The sequence below is a fragment of the Ambystoma mexicanum genome, chromosome 11, assembly GCF_040938575.1.
Source record: "Ambystoma mexicanum isolate Mex_15411 chromosome 11, UKY_AmexF1_1, whole genome shotgun sequence".
Lineage (NCBI taxonomy): Eukaryota > Metazoa > Chordata > Amphibia > Caudata > Ambystomatidae > Ambystoma > Ambystoma mexicanum.
In genome coordinates, this window is record NC_090934.1 from 1,278,051,694 (window position 1) to 1,278,070,860 (window position 19,167).

The 19,167-nt window shown below is 44.9% G+C and overlaps 1 protein-coding gene across 1 annotated transcript in view; it reads left to right on the forward strand.

The window, feature by feature from the left end:
• CHRNA7 (cholinergic receptor nicotinic alpha 7 subunit) overlaps positions 1-15,357 on the forward strand; it is a 501,912-nt gene extending 486,555 nt beyond the window's left edge. The window contains exon 10 of the mRNA XM_069624754.1: positions 13,513-15,357. Coding sequence (XP_069480855.1) covers positions 13,513-14,031 — 519 coding nt within the window. The 3' untranslated portion in view covers positions 14,032-15,357. The remainder of the gene's footprint in view (positions 1-13,512) is intronic.
• The last annotated feature ends 3,810 nt before the right edge of the window (positions 15,358-19,167 follow it).

A 19,167-nucleotide genomic window follows, 5' to 3' on the forward strand; every position in this document is an offset into this window, starting at 1 on the left:
CTGATGTTGTCTGTTATGAAGCGATCTGTTTATACTTATTGAGGAAAGAGGCGTCCTGCCATTTCTATGGCGACACGTCATTAGCTGAGGCGCAGAGAATGTTGACACAAGACGTGCTTTGGCATTGTGAAATGGGCGGTACGGGTCTAGTGATGTCAGTCTCAGGGGTGGGGGATGTAATTTAGGGCCACCAGGGCAGTCCACCCTGGACGATGCAGCAACTGATAAGATTATCACAAGGTTGCTGCACCCCCGGTTGCCTGATTTTGCATGTGTACAAAAGAGGAAAACTAAGGTAAGGTGCATTGGAAATGTTTGTGTGATCGATCAACGTATGCTTAAAAACATATGCCCGAACCCTCGGGACAATAATATTTCTGAGCGCACTATTCCTTTAAGAGTACCTGCGCTGCTATCCATTCGGTTGTGCTTATACCCTCAAACTCCTCCTTCGTGCACTGCTGCACCTCACTGCTCGCCCCAGCATCATTTTCCGGCTGTCCTGTGCCCTTCCGCTTATCCTCTTTAGTGTATGGTGGTGGCTTATGTGTCAGATTGGAATATCCCTCTGCTGCCCTTAATTCCCTTATTGGATACATCCCCTGTTCATCATCTGCGTCATCAGATATTAAACTTGGAGGGGCAGGGGGCGGTGTGAAGGGATGGGTCCCTTAGTCCTTCACCTCCTGTTGGCTTAGCAGCCACTGACGCCTTGCGATGTCCCCTTCACCCTCCTGAAACATGCACCACAATTTGAATATGGCCATGCGTTTTGTCAATTTCTTCCAATTGTAAGCACCCTGTTTGTGTGTCAATAGCGATTGCTGCATGTCTTTGGAGAAACTTCCACAAGGTGGCCATGGTTTTGTTAATTTACCTTCTGTACTTTTGGACCGCTCTATGCTTTATTTGAAAATGTTCTCCTTATGAGGCAGAGGTGTCTTATGCAAATGCTGAAGGGGAGTAATCCCTTTCAATGCCTCTTGACTGACCTCATGTCGAGTTTTTCGATAATCCGTTGTTCAGGGATAAAAGTCACAATGCAATGATAATACGTTCCAATTTCTACGAGCCTCTCTGGCTCTACAACTTATCACACATGCTCCGCGCACCACCCCTCCTTCACAATCGCTACCTTCTCAGGCACACAACCACAATCCTGCGCATGTGCCTTCCGTGCACTACCACTGGTTCATCTCGTGTGCCAATCCCAAGTTCTCAATACTAACTCCACATAGCCTCAAACTCTCTGTGTCCTATGTGCAAACCTAAGGGTGATGTCACCAAGCTATCAACTCAATATAGTTAAATCAAATATCGCATGCACACAATAACAGCCCGTAACTCCCAAACTCACACAAAAAACCCACAGCTGTCTTCCTCCTCTCTAGGCAGAGCATACCAATATTCTCTTGTGGTCCAACTGCACCCGTTGCATCGCCTAACGTGTGAAACACCTCTCTGCCGGAGACTTAACCAGTCAACTCACCTTCTGCAATCTAGGCAGGCTCCCTTGGTAACCCTCACGGGAATACCATCATCTATGACCCGAGAAAAAATGCCCAGCCCACAGGAATACCTTACTTACATAACTTTTGTCATCCAAGCCTTTAAGTCAATAGTCTAGGTTATTCACCAGACCCTTTTACCTCGAAGATTGAATGTGCCCTAAACATAGAAAAGAGACTTCTACCTCTGCTGCTTTCCCTACTCACTACAATACTACAAAACAATACTATAACACTACAAAACAATACTTCACCAATACTCGACAATACTCGACAATCCTCCATAACCTCCCTCACACCCACTGTTGCTGTCGGACTGGATCAATACTTATGTTCTGTGCTGTGCTGGCACTGCTCGGCTGCCAGCTCCCCGTCAAGGCACTCGCCTCCCCGTCCTGGTTTGCCTGGACAGCTCGCCGATCTCGGCAGGATGATTTCCAAACGGCTCCTGACAATCTTTAAACGGGTACGTGTTCTCCCATCTATCTCGAAATATGCGAGTGTCCCGCCGCCTCTTAGGTTCGGCAGTGAAGGAGTACACTTGGTGCCGGGCTGGTGCAGCCAACCTTTCCCTGGCTACCAACTTGTTGGGTACAAACTCCCAGGTAGGTCCAAGGGCTACCAGGAGTTTGCAAACTCTTGGAAGGCCCAACCCCTTCCCTTACCCCAAAAGGAACGTAGGCCCAGTCAGACAGCAAGTTCAACCTGCGGTTTATTACAGTCAAAACCAACAGGGATCAGTAAACGGATAAAAGAAATCCAAAGACATCTAAACGTCTCCTGGCTCGCAGGCCAGTTTTGTATCCTGATTGCGTCATAGTGACATCACAACCTGGGCCCTACTCCAGAAAGGAGCCTAATAACCTATATAATCCCTTATGTGAGTTATTCCACTGGCCCTCACATGTTAGGTGGCTGGCCTGGTCCATCCCCAAATTACTATCTCTAAACAATGTTGCAGTGTGAGGGTCTAACCATTGGTTCTTGCCTGTTGCTACCCACCCTTAGGAGACAGAAATGTGATTGGCTAGAGTTGCCCTCCCCAGGCCTGGGATCTGCAATGGTTCTCATTGGTGTACCTTCTCAAGGTAATAAGAACAACTATTTGTCTGCATTGTAACTTGTGTGCACCACCTTAGACGATGAGAGTGCTAGATCATATCATGCAACACTTGTCTCACGTTGTAACATCTTTGTTGCAAGCTTCTGTCTGGCGGCGTGAGATCGATTCTCTTTCCCAGCTCTGGTTTCGGTTCATTATCTGAGTCAGCCAGGTCACGTGTTCAGAGAGCATGATTTGGAGCTTCTGCAGCTCTGAATTATGAGGAATTATTCGCATTTATTTCATCTGGAGTTACTGCCGTTGAGGGAATGTAATGACGTCCGTATCTGGTGGCCTTGGCAGCGGGTCCTGTCTCACACGTTTGCTCTTATCCTGTCTGAATTCGCCTCAGCTCAGCTCTTGCTGAGAGGCATGTGGCCTGCTTTAATTTTCCTAAACCATTATGTGGCTCCTACAGTGTCCATGCTATTCTACACTTTCCATATGTTAGTCACACTTGGCTCTGTCAGGTCCCATAGGTGCTACTGCAGTTCCATAAGGTTAATTTCACATAAGCATCTACAAGCTGTACTTAGGATCTCTTGCTTCTTGAGGTTTCTGCGCTGCTGCATAAGCTAATGACAAAATAATAAAAACAATGACAGTATGTATATGTATCTGTCCTCTAACCTATAGAACTGTACGCTCATGTTCTTTGTGTATTAGAGTGTGTGTTCATGTCCCAATGTGCAGATGGCACTTGTGATTCCTGTCTAACGCTGCTATGTTGTGGTGTCTCTGACAACATCAGTAACATGGCTTCTTGTCGCTTTAGTCGATACTGTCAATTGAGGTATCTTTGGTTTCAGTCTTATGCTCCTCGTCCACTCTGGGGAAGATTTTTACGGCACCTGGTCTGTAGCACTGGCTGAGTGGGCACCTCTCAACATACTTATTGATCATTGCAGTACTAGGAATTGGTCCGAAATAGTATGAGCATTCACAGTATCTCCTGCTTTTCTTCTGCATCACGTACCTTATCAGAGGCAGAGGAGGGGTGAATTTGCCCATCCCTCTTCAAAGAATTTAGAGTAGAATTAGCATCCATTTCAGACTATGTATTTTGCTTTTCGCAAGTTGCAGTTATAACATGTTTTTTTCTGTCGTTGTCTCTGTTCGATCATCACAAGACATTCCATCTCAGTGTCCTCGGTCACTTGACAACATCCTTGTGCCTAAAAGCTTCTATACAGCGTAGAAATGTTTGACCATAGCACATAAAATGGCCCTTGATTTCATTGTGCCACAATTATTTCTTTGTTGCAATGTGTCTATCTTTCCTACTTCCATCTTCCTATCTTCTATCTCCCTCTCTACCTGTGGTGTTCCCCAGGGGTCTAACCTGGTAACTCTCGCCTACTACATTTCCATTTTCTGCTCATTTTCTGCTCAAATTTCCAGTGCTATGCTGATGACACCCAACTCATTTTCAAGCTTCCTTCAGCCACCTCCTCTCCTTCCCTCATCTCCGACTGCCTAATCGCCATTCAAAATTGGTGTGCCGCCAATGATCTTTGTTTAAATGCTAACAAGACTGAGATCCTCCTCATTGGTACACCCTCTCCATCCTTTCCCTTCACTCTCTGGCTGGCCTCAGGGTCATCTTTGACTCCACAATTTCCTTCTCCGCACACATCTCTGTTGTCTATAAAAGTCAAACTTCTTACTGCACCTCCTTAGAGATACTCTTCCTTTCTTCTCCTTCCCTCAGAAGCTCACTGTCTCCCAAGCTCTGATTCTCTCTAGGTTGGACCACTGTAACAGCCTCTTCCTAAATCTACCTGCCTCCACTCTCCGCCCTTTACAACTAATCCAGAACAGGACTGCAAGACTTGTCCTTGGCCTCAAGCCCTGGGATTGTATCTCTCCCGCTCTGAAATGCCTTCATTGGCTCCCAGTGGATGCTGGATTACATTGAAAACCCTTTGCATTGTCCACAAGGCTTTCTGGGGCCTGAGCCCAAAATACCTCCAACTATCCCTCTGTAAATACCTCCCCTCTCGAGCCCTTCGCTCCTCTACCTCCAACTCCCTCAGGGTCAGTCATTTTTCAAAGAAAGGAGCTGGGGGTAGATCTGTCTTCGGCTGGGGCCTCACTTTGGAACTGCCTCCCTGAAGCTTGAGGAGAACCATCTACGGTTCTGGTAGCTCATCAAGACCTCTTCCTCTTCATTTCTGCCTTTGCCCCGCTTCTCCCCTGCTGATCTGCTTTGTCTCTTGTCACTGTGCACCTTGCCACCCTCTGTACTTCGGGCCCAGGTACTTGCTCACCCTGCCACCCTCCTCCTGCACTGTCTCCGGGCCACCTCTTGCACTGGGGCCTGTATCTGTACCCATACAGTGCCCCACCCACTCTTCTGCACTTATCTGATGCACCCTATCTGACTAACCTAGCACTTTGCCACTTACAGGCTGCACAATCACTATTTTTTCACCTCATTTATTTATTTATTTACTTATTATTTATTTTATTCTCTCCTATGCTTTGCACTTTCCAATTTCTCCCCCCTTCCATGCACTTCCCCCTTTTCCCTTCACCATGCACTTGCGCTTTCTCAATGTCGCTAGGCCTAGTAAGATCCTTGTTTTTGTTTCTCCCCTGCTCCCTTCCCTTTGCCTGGTCATGCTCTGAAACACCTGTGTACGAGCGCGATATAAATAAAATATATCACATCATGGCATGCTGTTCAGGATCTTTGTTTGCATGTATGAGGTAACGAGTGCCCAGAGTACAGTATGCAATGTGAGTGTGCTGTTTTCCCTGCGCTACTCTATATTCTTTCCTACACAGTTATGAACCCTTCCAATGATTTGTATTTTGCCAACCTCTGAAGCCTGAAAAGTAGATCCATGCAGATTTATTGGCCATGAGGCCAACTTTGCAAAAGACCTGCAGATGAACTGGCATGCTTTTAAATCTCCGTTACCAGTTTAAGGGTATCCACTACAAAGTGTAGTTTGCGTTCTGACTTTGAGAACATTTAGACATGTAATTGCTCATTTTACCAAAGCCGGTAAGATAGTTAAAGCCGGTAAGGTGGCTCAGTGTGTTGAGCGTTTGCTGCTGCGATGTGTGTTTGATCTGCAGGTTCGAACCCCGGCAAGGACGACTCAGCCTTTCATCCTTCTGAAGTTGGTAAATGAGTATCAACACAGGTTGGGAGATATTGTATGCATATTTCTTTTATATAAAGTGCTTAAGCGTAAGTGCTATATAATAACACATCATTATCATTAAGCCTTGGACGTCTGCTTGCATTCACAGTAATTTGGTAATATGTGCCTATACACACTGATATTAGTGATACATATGGTGATCCATTCTTTAAGGAAATGTATATCACATTATAATGATATTGTAACCATATTTTTTGTAGTTTACTTAGGAACAATGCTATGTGATGACATTTCTTGTTTTGTTAAGTGTTGAAAGGTTGTGTTCCATTGCTTTGTGCGATGTCACTTTGGGGTGGGGTCACATGACATCACCTCCTGTAATGTCATCTGAGGTCAAGGGTCGTGTGATGTCACTTCCGCTACCCCTGGCATTTTGGTGAAATTACATCCCTGGTTAGGGGGCCTTGCTCCAGGATCCCCTAAGGTAAATACAGAGTTTACAGCATTTTGAGCCCCTGTTTGTTCCCTGTTTGGCTGGGGAGCTTGCCCCCATATGCCTGCCGCGCAGGTATTATTTATTTATTTAAATGTATAAAGTGCACAGCAGCCCTCGGGCATCGTGGCGCTGTTACAAGAATATTTGCTTAGTTTCATTTTAGACAAATTTAACAAGACAACGTTACAAGAGTTTAACAGCGGAAGTACAGCAGAAATGTTCTGTGGTTACAGAGGAACAGCATTGAGGTATCGCTAGTTAAATAACTTGATTTTTAGAGCTTTTCTGAATGCAATGAGAGAGTTTTCCTTTCTGAGTTTGGATGGCATTGAACTGCTGTGTCCTCCTCCCTCTGCCGGTTCTCTTTCTCAGGTGAGGTGCTGCAGGAGGGTTGCTCTCCCTAGATCAGTTCCAGATCTCTGGTATTGTGTGTGGCGCTAGAAAGTTGCTGGAAGGAAGCATGTTGATTCCGAAATTGGCAAGCATCTTGATTTGGGGGCATGGTGAGAGATAAAGGGGTACTGCGACAATACAGCCTGGCATAAGGGCAGGAGCAGGGATCGGCAGGGACTGGCTCTGGGGTTCTCCCTGGTTGGCCTCCCCAGCTCAGAGGGATTCCCATCCCCTCCTGATAAGATATGTACTACAATTCTCAAAGTTGTGTGTGCTTTCCATCCCTCTCAATCTATAATGGCTTCTTTTGTACTTGAAAAACACTTTCTAGAATTCAGTGTTCACACTTCCCTTTTCTCACAGTCTTTATTAGACACTTTGTTACTATTACTACATTTTCCACAATTCCGGGTTTGCACTTGCATTCCCGCATAGTCTTCATTTGCTGCTTTGGTATTTAAACTACATTTACCAGAATTCAGTGTCTTAAATGTCCTTCTCCTTAAGTATTTATGGACCAGTTTGGTTGTTCAGACAAATTACCAGAATTGAGTGTCTACATTTTACTTCTGTCACCGTGTTTGTTGGACACATTGGTGTTTTGGCTACAATGTCCAGAATTCAGTGTGCAAGCTTCTCTTACACTGTGTACAGCTTCTGAGCGTTGCCTCCTTCAGTCTCAATTAACCACATTGGTACTCAGAATACAGTTCCTTGAATTTAGTGACAAAAAATATGTTAATGCTTGCTAATGCTTTGGAAAATTAAGCAGACCTACCACTGAACCACTTAAAACCTTATCTCTTGGAAGGCTTAGGGAAGGGAGATAACTGCATTCCTTTGTTGTCCAACATACAGGCAAACATGTTTCAAAAAGGTAGCAGGCGCCCTTCTCCAGAAAGAACATGGCATGATAACCTGTTCTGTGTTTTTTCCCACTTTGAGAGTTCGCAGCCATCGTTTTTTGCTCACTGTACCTTTCACAGATGGGGAATATCCATTTGCATATCAGTCTTTGTCCCACCCACTTGAGCAGTCCAGCACCGAAATGCTATGGCAATTCCCTTTTGAACAAGAGTACCAACAGCAACCCCATACACGTGGTTCAGCCTTGTTGGGTGAGCTGGGAGTCCACGTCTGGGTTCCCCCAGGTAGCTCAGGATGACCAACCTCAAAATCCTTGCAAACATTTTTCAGAAAGGTAGCAGGCACCCCTCTCCAGACATCTGTGTTTTTTCCCCACTTTGAGAGTTTGCAGCCATCACTTTTTGCTCACTGTACCTTTCACTGATGGGAACAATCTATTTCCTTATCAGTCTTTGTCCTGCCCACATGGGCAGTCCAGCACCAAAATGCTATGGCTGTGCATGCCTGTTGAGCATTAAGAAGTAATTTCTACTCTTTCAGAATTCTGGAACACAGCGCCAAGAAAGCTACACAGAATGTTACCTAAAATAGAGCTAAGCCGTATTTGATCTGGACATAAAATATCCCTATTTGGCGCTTCTAAAGGAAGCTAGTTTTAGCAACATGCATTTAATCAAAACCAATGCCCCAATTATGAATCAACAGTCCCTTCATGTGGACTTTGTTCTTTCTTTCGAACCAAAGCTTCAGCCAGTTGGACCCTGCATGTCCTTATATTTGATATGTAAATCACCCTCTGTTGGGAGCCACATGATTCTGAAACCAAAATGCCCTTCATTGTAACCCACTAACTACTCCAAGCAAATGCAATGAACAAAAGAGACCCAGTGACTGGAAACATTTTGCCTTGGCACTCATCTCTGCCAGGGTATAATTAGTGATTATTATTATTATTATTTTTATTATTATTATTATTATTATTGTATTTATTGAGCGCGGACCTAGCTTCGAGAAGCAACGCAAAGCTCTACAGAGGTATACAACAATGCAGATACATAACGGAGCGCTTTACAGAGGTATACAACAGTACAAATGCATAACAGAGTGCTTTTTCAGAGGTTTGAACTGCACATATCTACAGCGGGGGGTAGGATACAGAGGGGCACAGAGGAGGAGTACAGCTGTACCAGGTGGCCGGGATGAGAGGGGCGAGTGGCGTCTAGCGTGTCAGGTGGCGCGAGGGGCGACATGATGGCCTAGGTGTTGAGGAGTGGAGACTCCTTAAAAAGGTGGGTCTTGAGTTCTTTTCCGAATTGCAGGAGCGTAGGGGCGAATATGATGCTAATGGTGAGAAGGTTCCATAGTCTAGGGAGGGTAGGCAGAGATGGCTTGTTTTCTGATCTTTTCCTTTTTGCAGCAGTAGATTTCAAATCTGCATGTGTTTTGACTCCTGGTGGTGCACTGTCTGCCGGAGATGCTGAGTTTCTCCACGAGGTAGCTGGGGGACTTGTGGGCGACTGCCATAGGTGATGCAGCAAGCCTTGAAGTGGGACCCAGTGAAGGTCGATAAGGGGCGGGCTGATGTGGCTGTGTCAACATAGACCCTTGATGAGGCACACGGCCACATGTAGGACACTTCTCAGGGGCACAAGGGAGGATGACAGGAGATCTTCAAGGATTGCATTTCCCCCATCCCGATGGGATTGGAGCAGTGCTTGAACGGTGGATCTAAAGCTGTCTGAAGGGAGGAGGGGCTTGACTTTCTACAGGAAGGAGATCTGATGCCAAGTTCTGAGTTTTCTTAGCTATGTGTGTTTGAAGGAGAGGTGTTTGTAGGTGTGGAACCCGAGAGACTTGGCACAGGAGGTGAGCTTGCATGTGAAGCCCTCAGAGTACATGGTTGATAACCAGGTCTGTATGTCTGGGTATTCGTTGTTGTTGGTGAGGAGTAGGAATTTGGTCTTGGGGGGGTTGAGCTTCAAGTATGCACTGGACATCCAAGACTGGATCAGCGAAAGGAAGGTTTTGAGCCTATGGATGCCCTTGATGGAGTCGATCTTGAGGTATAGCTGTGTGTCATCGGCGTATTGGTGGATGTGGATGTTTTGTGTGGCTAGTAGGGCTCCCAGATGCTGCATGTATAGATTGAAGATCAATGGGGTGAGGATGTAACCCTGCGGGACTGCAGAGGACATAGCTAGCATTGGTGATCTAGAGGAGTCCATCTGAGCAAACTGCTGCGGTTGGCAAGGTAGAACTTGAAGCAGCAGAGGGCAAGGTCGCTGATCCCCATGTGCCGATGTAGGGTGTCCATAAGTGCATGGTGATCTACTGTGTCTAAAGCGGCCGAGAGGTCGAGTAGAACCAAGAAGCAGGTGTGGTACTTGTCAAGGAGGTTGAGGGCATTGTCGACCACCTGTATGGTTGCTGTCTCCACGCTGCATCTGGGTCTGAACCTGGATTGGTAGGTTTGAAGGAGATTGTTGGTGTTGATGTGTTGTGGCAGTTTTGCAGCTACTGCTTTTTCGGTCTTACCTATGTGATGGGGCAATAGTTAACTAAGTTGTTGGGATCCAGAGTGGGTTTGTTTAGTGGAGGGAGAATTTGTCCTCTTTTTAGGGTTGATGGAAAGGTGCCTTTAGTTAGGGAGCTGTTGATTTTGTCCAATAAGGTAAGGAGTGCTTCTGCGGTGAGGGTCTTGAGGATGGATGCTGGGAGGATGTCGTCTGTATACAATGTGGTTTTGAGTGCAGCCAGGGTTTCTACAAGGTCCTCCATCAAGAGTGTCTTGAATGTTGTCCAGGGTGTGGAGATTTCAAACAGAGGGATGTGAGGTGGGTCTCTGTATGCAGAGCTGGTGTCGATGTGCTGGTGAATTTTGCTGATTTTGTCGATGAAGAAGGTGTTGATGTCAGTGAATTTTCGATGGAGTGTGTTTTGGCTTGGTCCGGTAGCAGGTTTACTCAGTGTGTGACTTCTTTGAAGAGGGATCCGCTTTTGTTGTCAACTTCTGCTATGGTGTTCTGATAGTAGGAGGCCTCGACTGTGTTGATTAGTTGTCGGCAGGTTGCTCATAGTTCCCTGAGGATTTCCAGGTCGGCTGCAGTCCTGCAGCGGTGCCAGGTTTCCTCTTGTTTCCTGATGAGTGTTTTGCTTAGGTTGAGTTCTTGCGTGTACCAGAGTGTTGACCAGTTCGGTTTGCAGGTGTGTTGTTTCAGAGGTGCGCGTCGGTTGATGGAGGCTGAGAGGGTGGCATTGAGTGCTTCCAGTAGAGAGTCACAGTTCGGTTGGGGTGTTCGGTCCATGTAAGGGGGAGGTTGGCAAGGTCTTCTGTGAGGGCTTCCGACAGGAAGTTCTTGAAGGACCTGAAGAATTGTCTGCTGGGTTTCTGCTGGGAGTGCTTGACTAGGGTGGTCTGCTGGATGTTGAAAGGCACAGCTAGGTGGTCAGGCCAGTCAAGCAGGAGAGGAGAGTTGTAGTGTAGGAAAGACAGTGCAGTGATTATTAGGTCGAGGATGTTACCTTGGTCGTGTGTTGGGTCTTTCGTGTGTTGTGTGAGGCTGAGGCTGTCAAGAAGGCGGAAGAGAGCTTCCTTCATCTGTTTGGTGGCCTTGTGGCCTGGGAGGTTGAAGTCACCTAGAAAGATGTTGTTGGTGTGTTTTAGGGACATGGTGGTGACCAGGTCGGTGAAGTCTCTGATAAAGGCAGTGTTGGGTTTGGGTGGTGATCTGTAGATGAGATGGAAGGTCACTGTGTCCGTCAGGGAGAGCCGCAAGTGCAGGAGAGGACTTCGAAGGAGCCAATGTTGTTGATGTCAAATCTGGTGCAGGGCCACAAGGTCTTGTGGATGACTGTGAGGCCTCTGCCTGTCTTGTTAGGCGGTCACTGTGTTGGATGATGTAGCTGTCAGGGACTAAAACATCCAGGATGTGGGTGGAGCTGGGTATCAGCCAAGTCGCTGTGATGAAGATTGGTTCAAGGTTGTGTGTAGTGATGAGGTCGGCAATGTCTGCTGCATGGGTGATAGCTGAGTGGATGTTGGCGAGCATCAACATCTGTGTTGTGGATGGTGAGAGGGCACTGATGAGCTTGGGGCTGATGTGAGTGAGGTTGCTGCATTGCAGAATCAATGCCTTAGAGGAGGGATGATGTCTTTGGTGTTCCCTGCTGATGGTATGGATGGCTTATGGGGACAGAGGGAAAAAACACATGTTGGTGCATGTTTATCTGTTTAATGAGCAGGGGTTCGGACCTGGGTCCTCCTGGTTCGATCAGATCCAAACAGGAATTGCCTTTTTCTTCATCTGCCCTTCACCTCGGACGCCTGGGTGAGAGACGCCCTTGATCTAAGAGTTAAGAGCAGAAAGGAAGTGGCAGGGCTAAGAATGTGGGTTGGGTTTATGCCACGTCACCTAGATCCACTTGCACGAGCTCATCAACTTCAAAGGAAAAGAGGCTGGAGGGCTGCTTAATTATAGAAAACATGCAGCAAATCAGGAAAGCACCAAGGTTTAAAGTGATTGTCAGGTGGCCAGGGCTTAAGCCATGTGACCTTGATCCGCTGGCACCTGCTCACCAACTGCAAAGTAAAAGAGGCTGAAGGGCTGATTAAGCAAGCTAAAAGAGCAGCAAAACAGGAAGGCACCAACAGTTTAATGTGTTTGACAGGTGGGTTGGGCTTAGGCCACGTGACCTAGATCCACTTGCACATGCTCACCAACTGCAAAGGAAAAGAGGATGGGGGAGCTGCTTAAGTAGGGATAAAGTGCAGGGGAAACAGGAAGGCACCAACAGTTTAAAGTGATTGACAGGTGGGTGGGGCTTAGGCCACGTGACCTAGATCCACTTGCACATGCTCACCAACTGCAGAGGAAAAGAGGCTGGAGGGCTGCTTATGATGGTGATGACATGATTCATGCTAGGGTTAAAATGTGATTGTCTTGTAAACGATGTTCATTCATTTATCGAGGAATAATGGGCAAATGAACAAATGAATCTGATCCATAGAAAATTGAATGGTTGTAGCCACTGAGCAGCTGATCATGAAAGGAAGGTTCTTACTGGAGGGAATCAGTGTAAGGTTGTCCGCTTGAAGGGTCAGAGGTTGAAGTACTGCGAACAAAGATTATTGTCCCCGGCGAACCAATCAAAATCAGTTTAATATGTGCTGATTAAAAGTAACCTCAAACAAAGATTATTACCACCATAGTATTGACATCAATGCCTTATTTGTTTTCCTACGAGCTTTTACGTTCTAACCCCACCTCAATCTTCTAAAATTAGGACAAGTAATCCATTGATGTATTATTGTGCCTTCAGCTGTTATTTCCCTGACGAGGTAAATGGATTTGCTTATCACGGTGCACAATTGAAAAATTGGGGGGAATACAGTACAGCACCTTACAGTTGAAAGCAGGTTAATTAGCTCTTAGAGAAATGAATGAATTCATGAATGAATGTTTGGAAAAGTACTGTACTTTTTAGCTCATGTGATTGCTCAGAATGTGACCCATATATTATGCTATTGACCAGTATTTGGACCATTCAGACAAAGCCTCCGCTGTCAGTGGCTCAATAGCTGCGCACACAAGACCCCTCACCACCGCCTCACACATTGCCACTGGCAGCTGTCAGGTCTGAATGAGAGGGAAATCTGTGAGTGATGCATGAGAGGAGTATTCTCTTTGAGACTGGAGACCAGTGCCTTCAAGCTTTTAAGGAGTGTACAAGGCGTGGAGTGCATTTTCATTAATGACCACTCTAGCAGTCTGCAATTCTTAATTATTCCTGTATTCCCTTAGTCTCACATTGGAAGTGGATAGCCATTCAAACGTAGGCCTTCATATGCTAAAACAATAAATCTTGCTTATCACTCCTGTTATGTTAAAATGTCTCTGGTATGAGCTATGATACTGTTGGGATGTAATATAAATAGTATTACTAATGCTTCAGTGAAGGTTTGCTTATATTCTGTGCTTCATTTTGCTCTTCACTAAGATGCAAATATTCTTTTCTGCCTTCTCTTTCTAGACCAGAAATATCTTACTGAATTGGTGCGCATGGTTTCTGAGAATGAAGCGACCCGGAGAGCACAAAGTACGCTCAGCCTGCCAGCATAGCAAGCGTCGTTTTAGTATGTCAAGTGTGGAGCTGAACACTGTGAGCGGGCAGCAGTCCAACAACGGAAACATGCTGTACCTTGGTTACAAAGGTCTGGATGCCGTTCACTGTGCACCTGCCACTGACTCCGGAGTGGTGTGCGGAAAGCTGACCTGCTCTCCCTCCGAAGAGGACCCCCTTCTTCAGAACATGCACCACTCAGAGGGGGATCCAGATTTAGCCAAGATTCTGGAAGAAGTCCGGTACATTGCCAACAGATTCCGAGGCCAAGACGAGGAGGAAATTATCTGCAACGAATGGAAATTTGCGGCCTCTGTTGTGGACCGGTTGTGCTTAGTGGCTTTTTCTGTCTTTACGATCATCTGTACAATTTCGATTTTAATGTCGGCACCAAATTTTGTAGTAGCTGTGTCTAAAGATTTTGCTTGACTGAAAGGGAATTAGACTAAACAGCGTTCAAAGATTGCAAAGAAGGAATCCAACAGCAAAATGGATCATGGATCAATGGCCCTTCACCGCGTCAATTCACAATAGGAATACAGTCCTTGTGTGGAATTGCTCATAGAGACAGAAACTCTAGGACGGGTGATTTGCAGGAGCCCAGATGTTAAAACAAGAGCAACACAAGCAAAGACCCTTCCCTTCCACAAGAGATATGAACACACAAAGGGAATTGACGAAACACCACATCATTTAACCAGAGTCGGGTGGAAGTTCAGGGTGGCAGACAAGCCCCAATGCACATTTCACTTTAAAATTGAATTTAATAGTAAAGCAAGCATCATATATTATTTCTTAGCTTTCGACCCCAACAATGCATCTCTTAGTTAATTGTAGTTTACTTAATATTTGTTGTTTTGGGTGACCTTTCTGCATTTTATTTTGTATGTTTTGACCTGATCCTTGCCCCAACTACCAGTCTGTGTTTTCTTCTGTACACTTTATGATTTTTCACTTTTTAAAGGAAATTCTGCAGGCATTTTATAGAACTACGGAGCAGTGCAAAAAGCTGTGATTTAAAATGAGGTGAACGATAAAAATAATGCCAAGGTTCAGCAGAGAATTCAATAATTCAAGCATTCAACCTATCTTTTTTTAGAGACTCTGGTGTGCATTGTGCTATGTATTGCAAACACAATGCGCATCATTACAAATGTGCCGGTCCAGTAACAACGGTGCCGGTAAGCATACCGCCATCGTAGTTACCGGACCGGCACAGTACGACTCTGCGGGTGGGTGGTCAGATCTGGTGGGCGGAACGGCACGCACCCACAGAGTTTCACGGAACCACTGACATCATTACTAACCATTTACCGGCGCCTGAATTCCTGGAACGCTGGGGTTGTAATCCCTGTTGTTACCGACAAGCCAGGCGCCGATAAATATTGCAAGTCCGGCGGCAATCCGCCTGTAGCACCGGCAGGGTTACGGCCGGACTTGTACTGAGGCCCACTGATCCTACCAAAAGAATGTGCATTTCTCAAGAGGTTTGTCAATAACGTTACACAGATTTGACTTAGAAAATGGCTGGTGATGTTGTATTAGTTTCACAGGCACCCGTGGATTTGAAGTAAAGGGGTGATTTGCTTTATTGCCTCAGTCCTAATTCCCCCCTCATTCCAAATGCAAGAATTGCCTCTCTTGTGCTGCTAATCTCGGTACCACGTTCATTTACCGAGTCATTTTTTCGAATTATTTTTTTGCCCAAAACATTTTTCTCGAAAAGACTCATCAAAAAATATAGGGGGTTGTGGGGAAGGGTATATATAGGGTGTGGGGGTAGTGAATGGTGTTAGGGGGGGGTTGGTGGGGAACAACTCCAAAAAGGAAGAAACAATTTTTCGATGAGTTTTTTGTTGTTCATTGAAAAACCCATAAAAAATGACAGTCGATTAATAAACATTGAACCGCTAATCTCAAGCTGCGTTCAATGGGCCAAATTTCACACTGCAGGTACTAGTGTAGGGAAATGTAAATCATGCAGTCATATTAGAGGGTACAGAACACGTCTGGGCAATGTATGTATTACACAGGCTGTCTTTGTTTTGAAAGTAGTGAAGATGAGGGAAAGGAAAAACAAGGCTAAATGAATGCCGCGCTACACTTTCTTACTTCGAGCTTAATGAGATGTACAAGGCTTTGTATCAAATATTAAAAAGTAAGTGAACACTTGAAAAGTTCCTTTGGACGTAAGTGTATCCACTACAGCTGATCTCATTTTTTTTAATGACATTTTAAATATTCACTATTTTGAATAGCTGAATATAGTAATACGCTGTACAAAAATAGCTCAATATAGTTATACGCTGTACATGAATAGCTCAATATAGTGATACGCTCTACATAGAAATCCCAGGAACAGTAACCCTGCAGTTCACTTAATGCTCATGTAGGGTTCTTCGCCATTTCTTTTTTACATACGGAGTCTGGACAGAATAAGTGTGTTTTGTAATCCAGAAGACTGAATATTTTTTACATAGATCGTATATGTGGTAGCCTTTGGATTAAAACATTTAAAAATCCTTCTTCTCTTTAGTACAGAAACAAATTGAATTTCCCAGGAAGGTCTTTATGGGGATCTTCATCAGATGCTTTTCCATTGTAGGTTTTTAGCAGTGCCACCCTCTGTACCCCCACATACATCTGCTCATGTGTCCTCTGTAAGTATAGTAGCTAGCGACGGAATAAATGATCAATATTTGTCGCTGAGGAGGCTGTAGATGTCTCAAATGCTGCCTTCTGACCATGGCGCAAAGAACGGCTCAGGAGCGCATGCTCTTTGCGCTGCAGAGTTTGAGATAACTCTAGCCACAAGCATGGTGGTTTTTATATGAGGCCATTTTTTATATACCACGCGTATGAACTATATTCCAAGTGTACTTACATGTAGAAATTGCATGTTTTTTTATACCTGCAGAATTTGTAGCTATTTTTGATTATTCTTCGTGTAATTGATGTTATTATTTGTACTGTTTGTAATGTAACCACAGCTCAGCTGTGTTAACTGACTATAGGGAACACTCTGTGTACAGGAGAGAATGCAAGAACTTTTCCCCGAACTTGTGAGCTAAAGCCATTGCAGAATAAAACTAGAATTCATCACAGAAATGTAAAATGGATTGAGCCGGTTGAGGAGCCTGTGAAATGGACCGAGAGTCAAGACGCACATGGACATTTCTGCTCCATCTTTGGAATGTCCGTGTCATCAGAGTGGTATTAGCATAATTGACCTAGAAACATTTGACCTAAAACATTTGATCGAATTATTTTGACATTTTTTCCAGTCAAATGTAATTAAATATATATATGGGGTGGTAAGGGAATTGAATAGCTTGAGGGGAAGTGGGGGAGAGGGTTATGATATGATATGATATTTTATTTGTATCGCGCTCGTACACAAGTGTTTCAGAGCGCGACAAGGCAAGGGAGGGGAACAGTTTGGAGCAAAACAACGATCTTACTAGGCCCAGTGACATTTAGAATGAGCAAGTGCATGGGAGAGGAAAAAAGGAAAAGTGCATGGAAGGGGGAGAGTGGAAAGTGCGGAGCAGTGGCGAAACAGATCAATAATAATAAATAAAAATAAATAGATAATAGAGGCAATAACAGAGGTAGTGCAACCAGCAAGTGGCAAGTGCTCTGTTAATGGCAGCAGACTGGGTGAGTCTGATAAGTGCAGAAAAAGAAGGAAAAAGGGAGGTGTGGGGGACGTGTGGCTACAGAGACAGTCCCCAGTGCAAGGGGTGGCAGGGAGGGAGTGCAGAAGGGTGGCAGGGTGAGCGGGTACCTGGGTCCAGGGGACAGAGGGTGGCCAGGTGCACGGTGCTAAGAGAGAGCAGATCAACAGGGGAGAGGGGGAGCGAAGGCAGAGGCAAAGAGGAAGGTGTTGAGGTGCTTCCGGAACCAGAGATGGTTCTCCTCAATTTTTACAGTGACAGGGATGCTGTTCCAGAGGGAGGCCCGAGTCGAAGAGAGAGATCTACCCCCAGTTCCCCCACATTTTGGACGGAAAAAAGGCCAAATCAATTCGATCAAATGTGATTAGGTCAAATGTTTTAGCTCTAATAGAATCACACCTTCAGAGTGGAGCGGACAAGGTACTTCTTAGCCTAGAAGTGGCAACTGAAAACCCCTTGCTGCATGCAAAAGAAAAGCTGCCACCATCATTGCAAATTAGGATGACTTGATCAAGATACTAAAGGCAAGAATAAAAAGAGAGGGTGATAACTACCAAAAAGATCTGCATCCACCAAAATCAAGGCATAGTTGGGATCCCCAAGTCACCACACCAAGAAGCAATAGGAGAATGGCCTGGTTCATATATACATATATATAGGTTTCTAGATTCATAGATCAGCCAGTTGTGATAGCAACTCCAATGTGTGTGTTCGGTTGCCTAGGCCTCATCTTGCACTAGGTGGTTCACAGAGATCTGTTCATCCAAACTTGAAATTCAAGAGGAGTTTGAAATTCATGGCAGTGCTTGAAACAAACAGAGTGATTGGATGATCTGATTTATTTTGGCACTTGACACAGAGATGAAGCATATACACTTGATTGAAATCTCTGGGTGAGAAAAAGACATAGGAGAGGGATTCAGAAGATAATACAATGTATTTACTGAGACATTTTCTTTGCCGCTAGCAAATAGGTCACTTCAGGGCATAAGTAATAAAAGAGGGGCAGAAGGGGTGAAGGATGGTGAGTAAAAGAGGATGGGGTTCAGGGTTGAGAGTTCATTCATAGCTGGATCAATGCCACTTTCCTGAGCTTAACACACAGTCAAGAACTGTGAATTGTCAGCATGAGTCTACTGCAGTGTGGTCCAGCTAGCCATCAATAACTAGGTTACATGTCTTTATAACAAAATATTTTATATTGAATGAACATATTTAGAATATTTTATATTGAAAACTTTTATAGTGAATGCACTTTTTTTTGTTTTTTTGGGGAGACCCCCCACCAAAACCCCTGTCTCCCACCCTGACCGTTTCCCAAAAATATGGAGCCCTTTACCGCCCCCCTAAATGCATTCACTAAAAGTGTTTTCAATATAAAATATTCGATATAAGTTCATTCTATATAAAAGATTTGCTATAAACACTGTATACCAATAACTCTAGGAATACTGTCTGGTATTATTGGCTTTCTAAATCTTAGATGCCCTTTCATTTTATTGGTCTGTAAAGTGGGACTTTGGATGGATAATACCATAGATATGATAAATCTAGTGATTGATTCAAGACATTTATTAGGCACGCTTTTACAGAATGAACGATAGCAAAGTGCCGGACGGCCATCTAGATGAACCAATAAAGAAACAGGATCACCCACCACCCACCTGCCGGGGATGAGTCGAGAATATGGGATTTCAACCGTTTTTCTAAAGCTTTCTAACTAGGCAAGTTGTCTAAAAGATTTGGGAAGGTTATCCCAAAAAAAAGCTCTTGGTAATTAGACCCCCTTCCTCCAAAAGCGACACAACTAATCCAGGCAACTGGCCAGAGATTAACATACGTGGAACTCAAGGTTCTTGGTGGTTGATGGTTAAGGAGGGGGACTGAT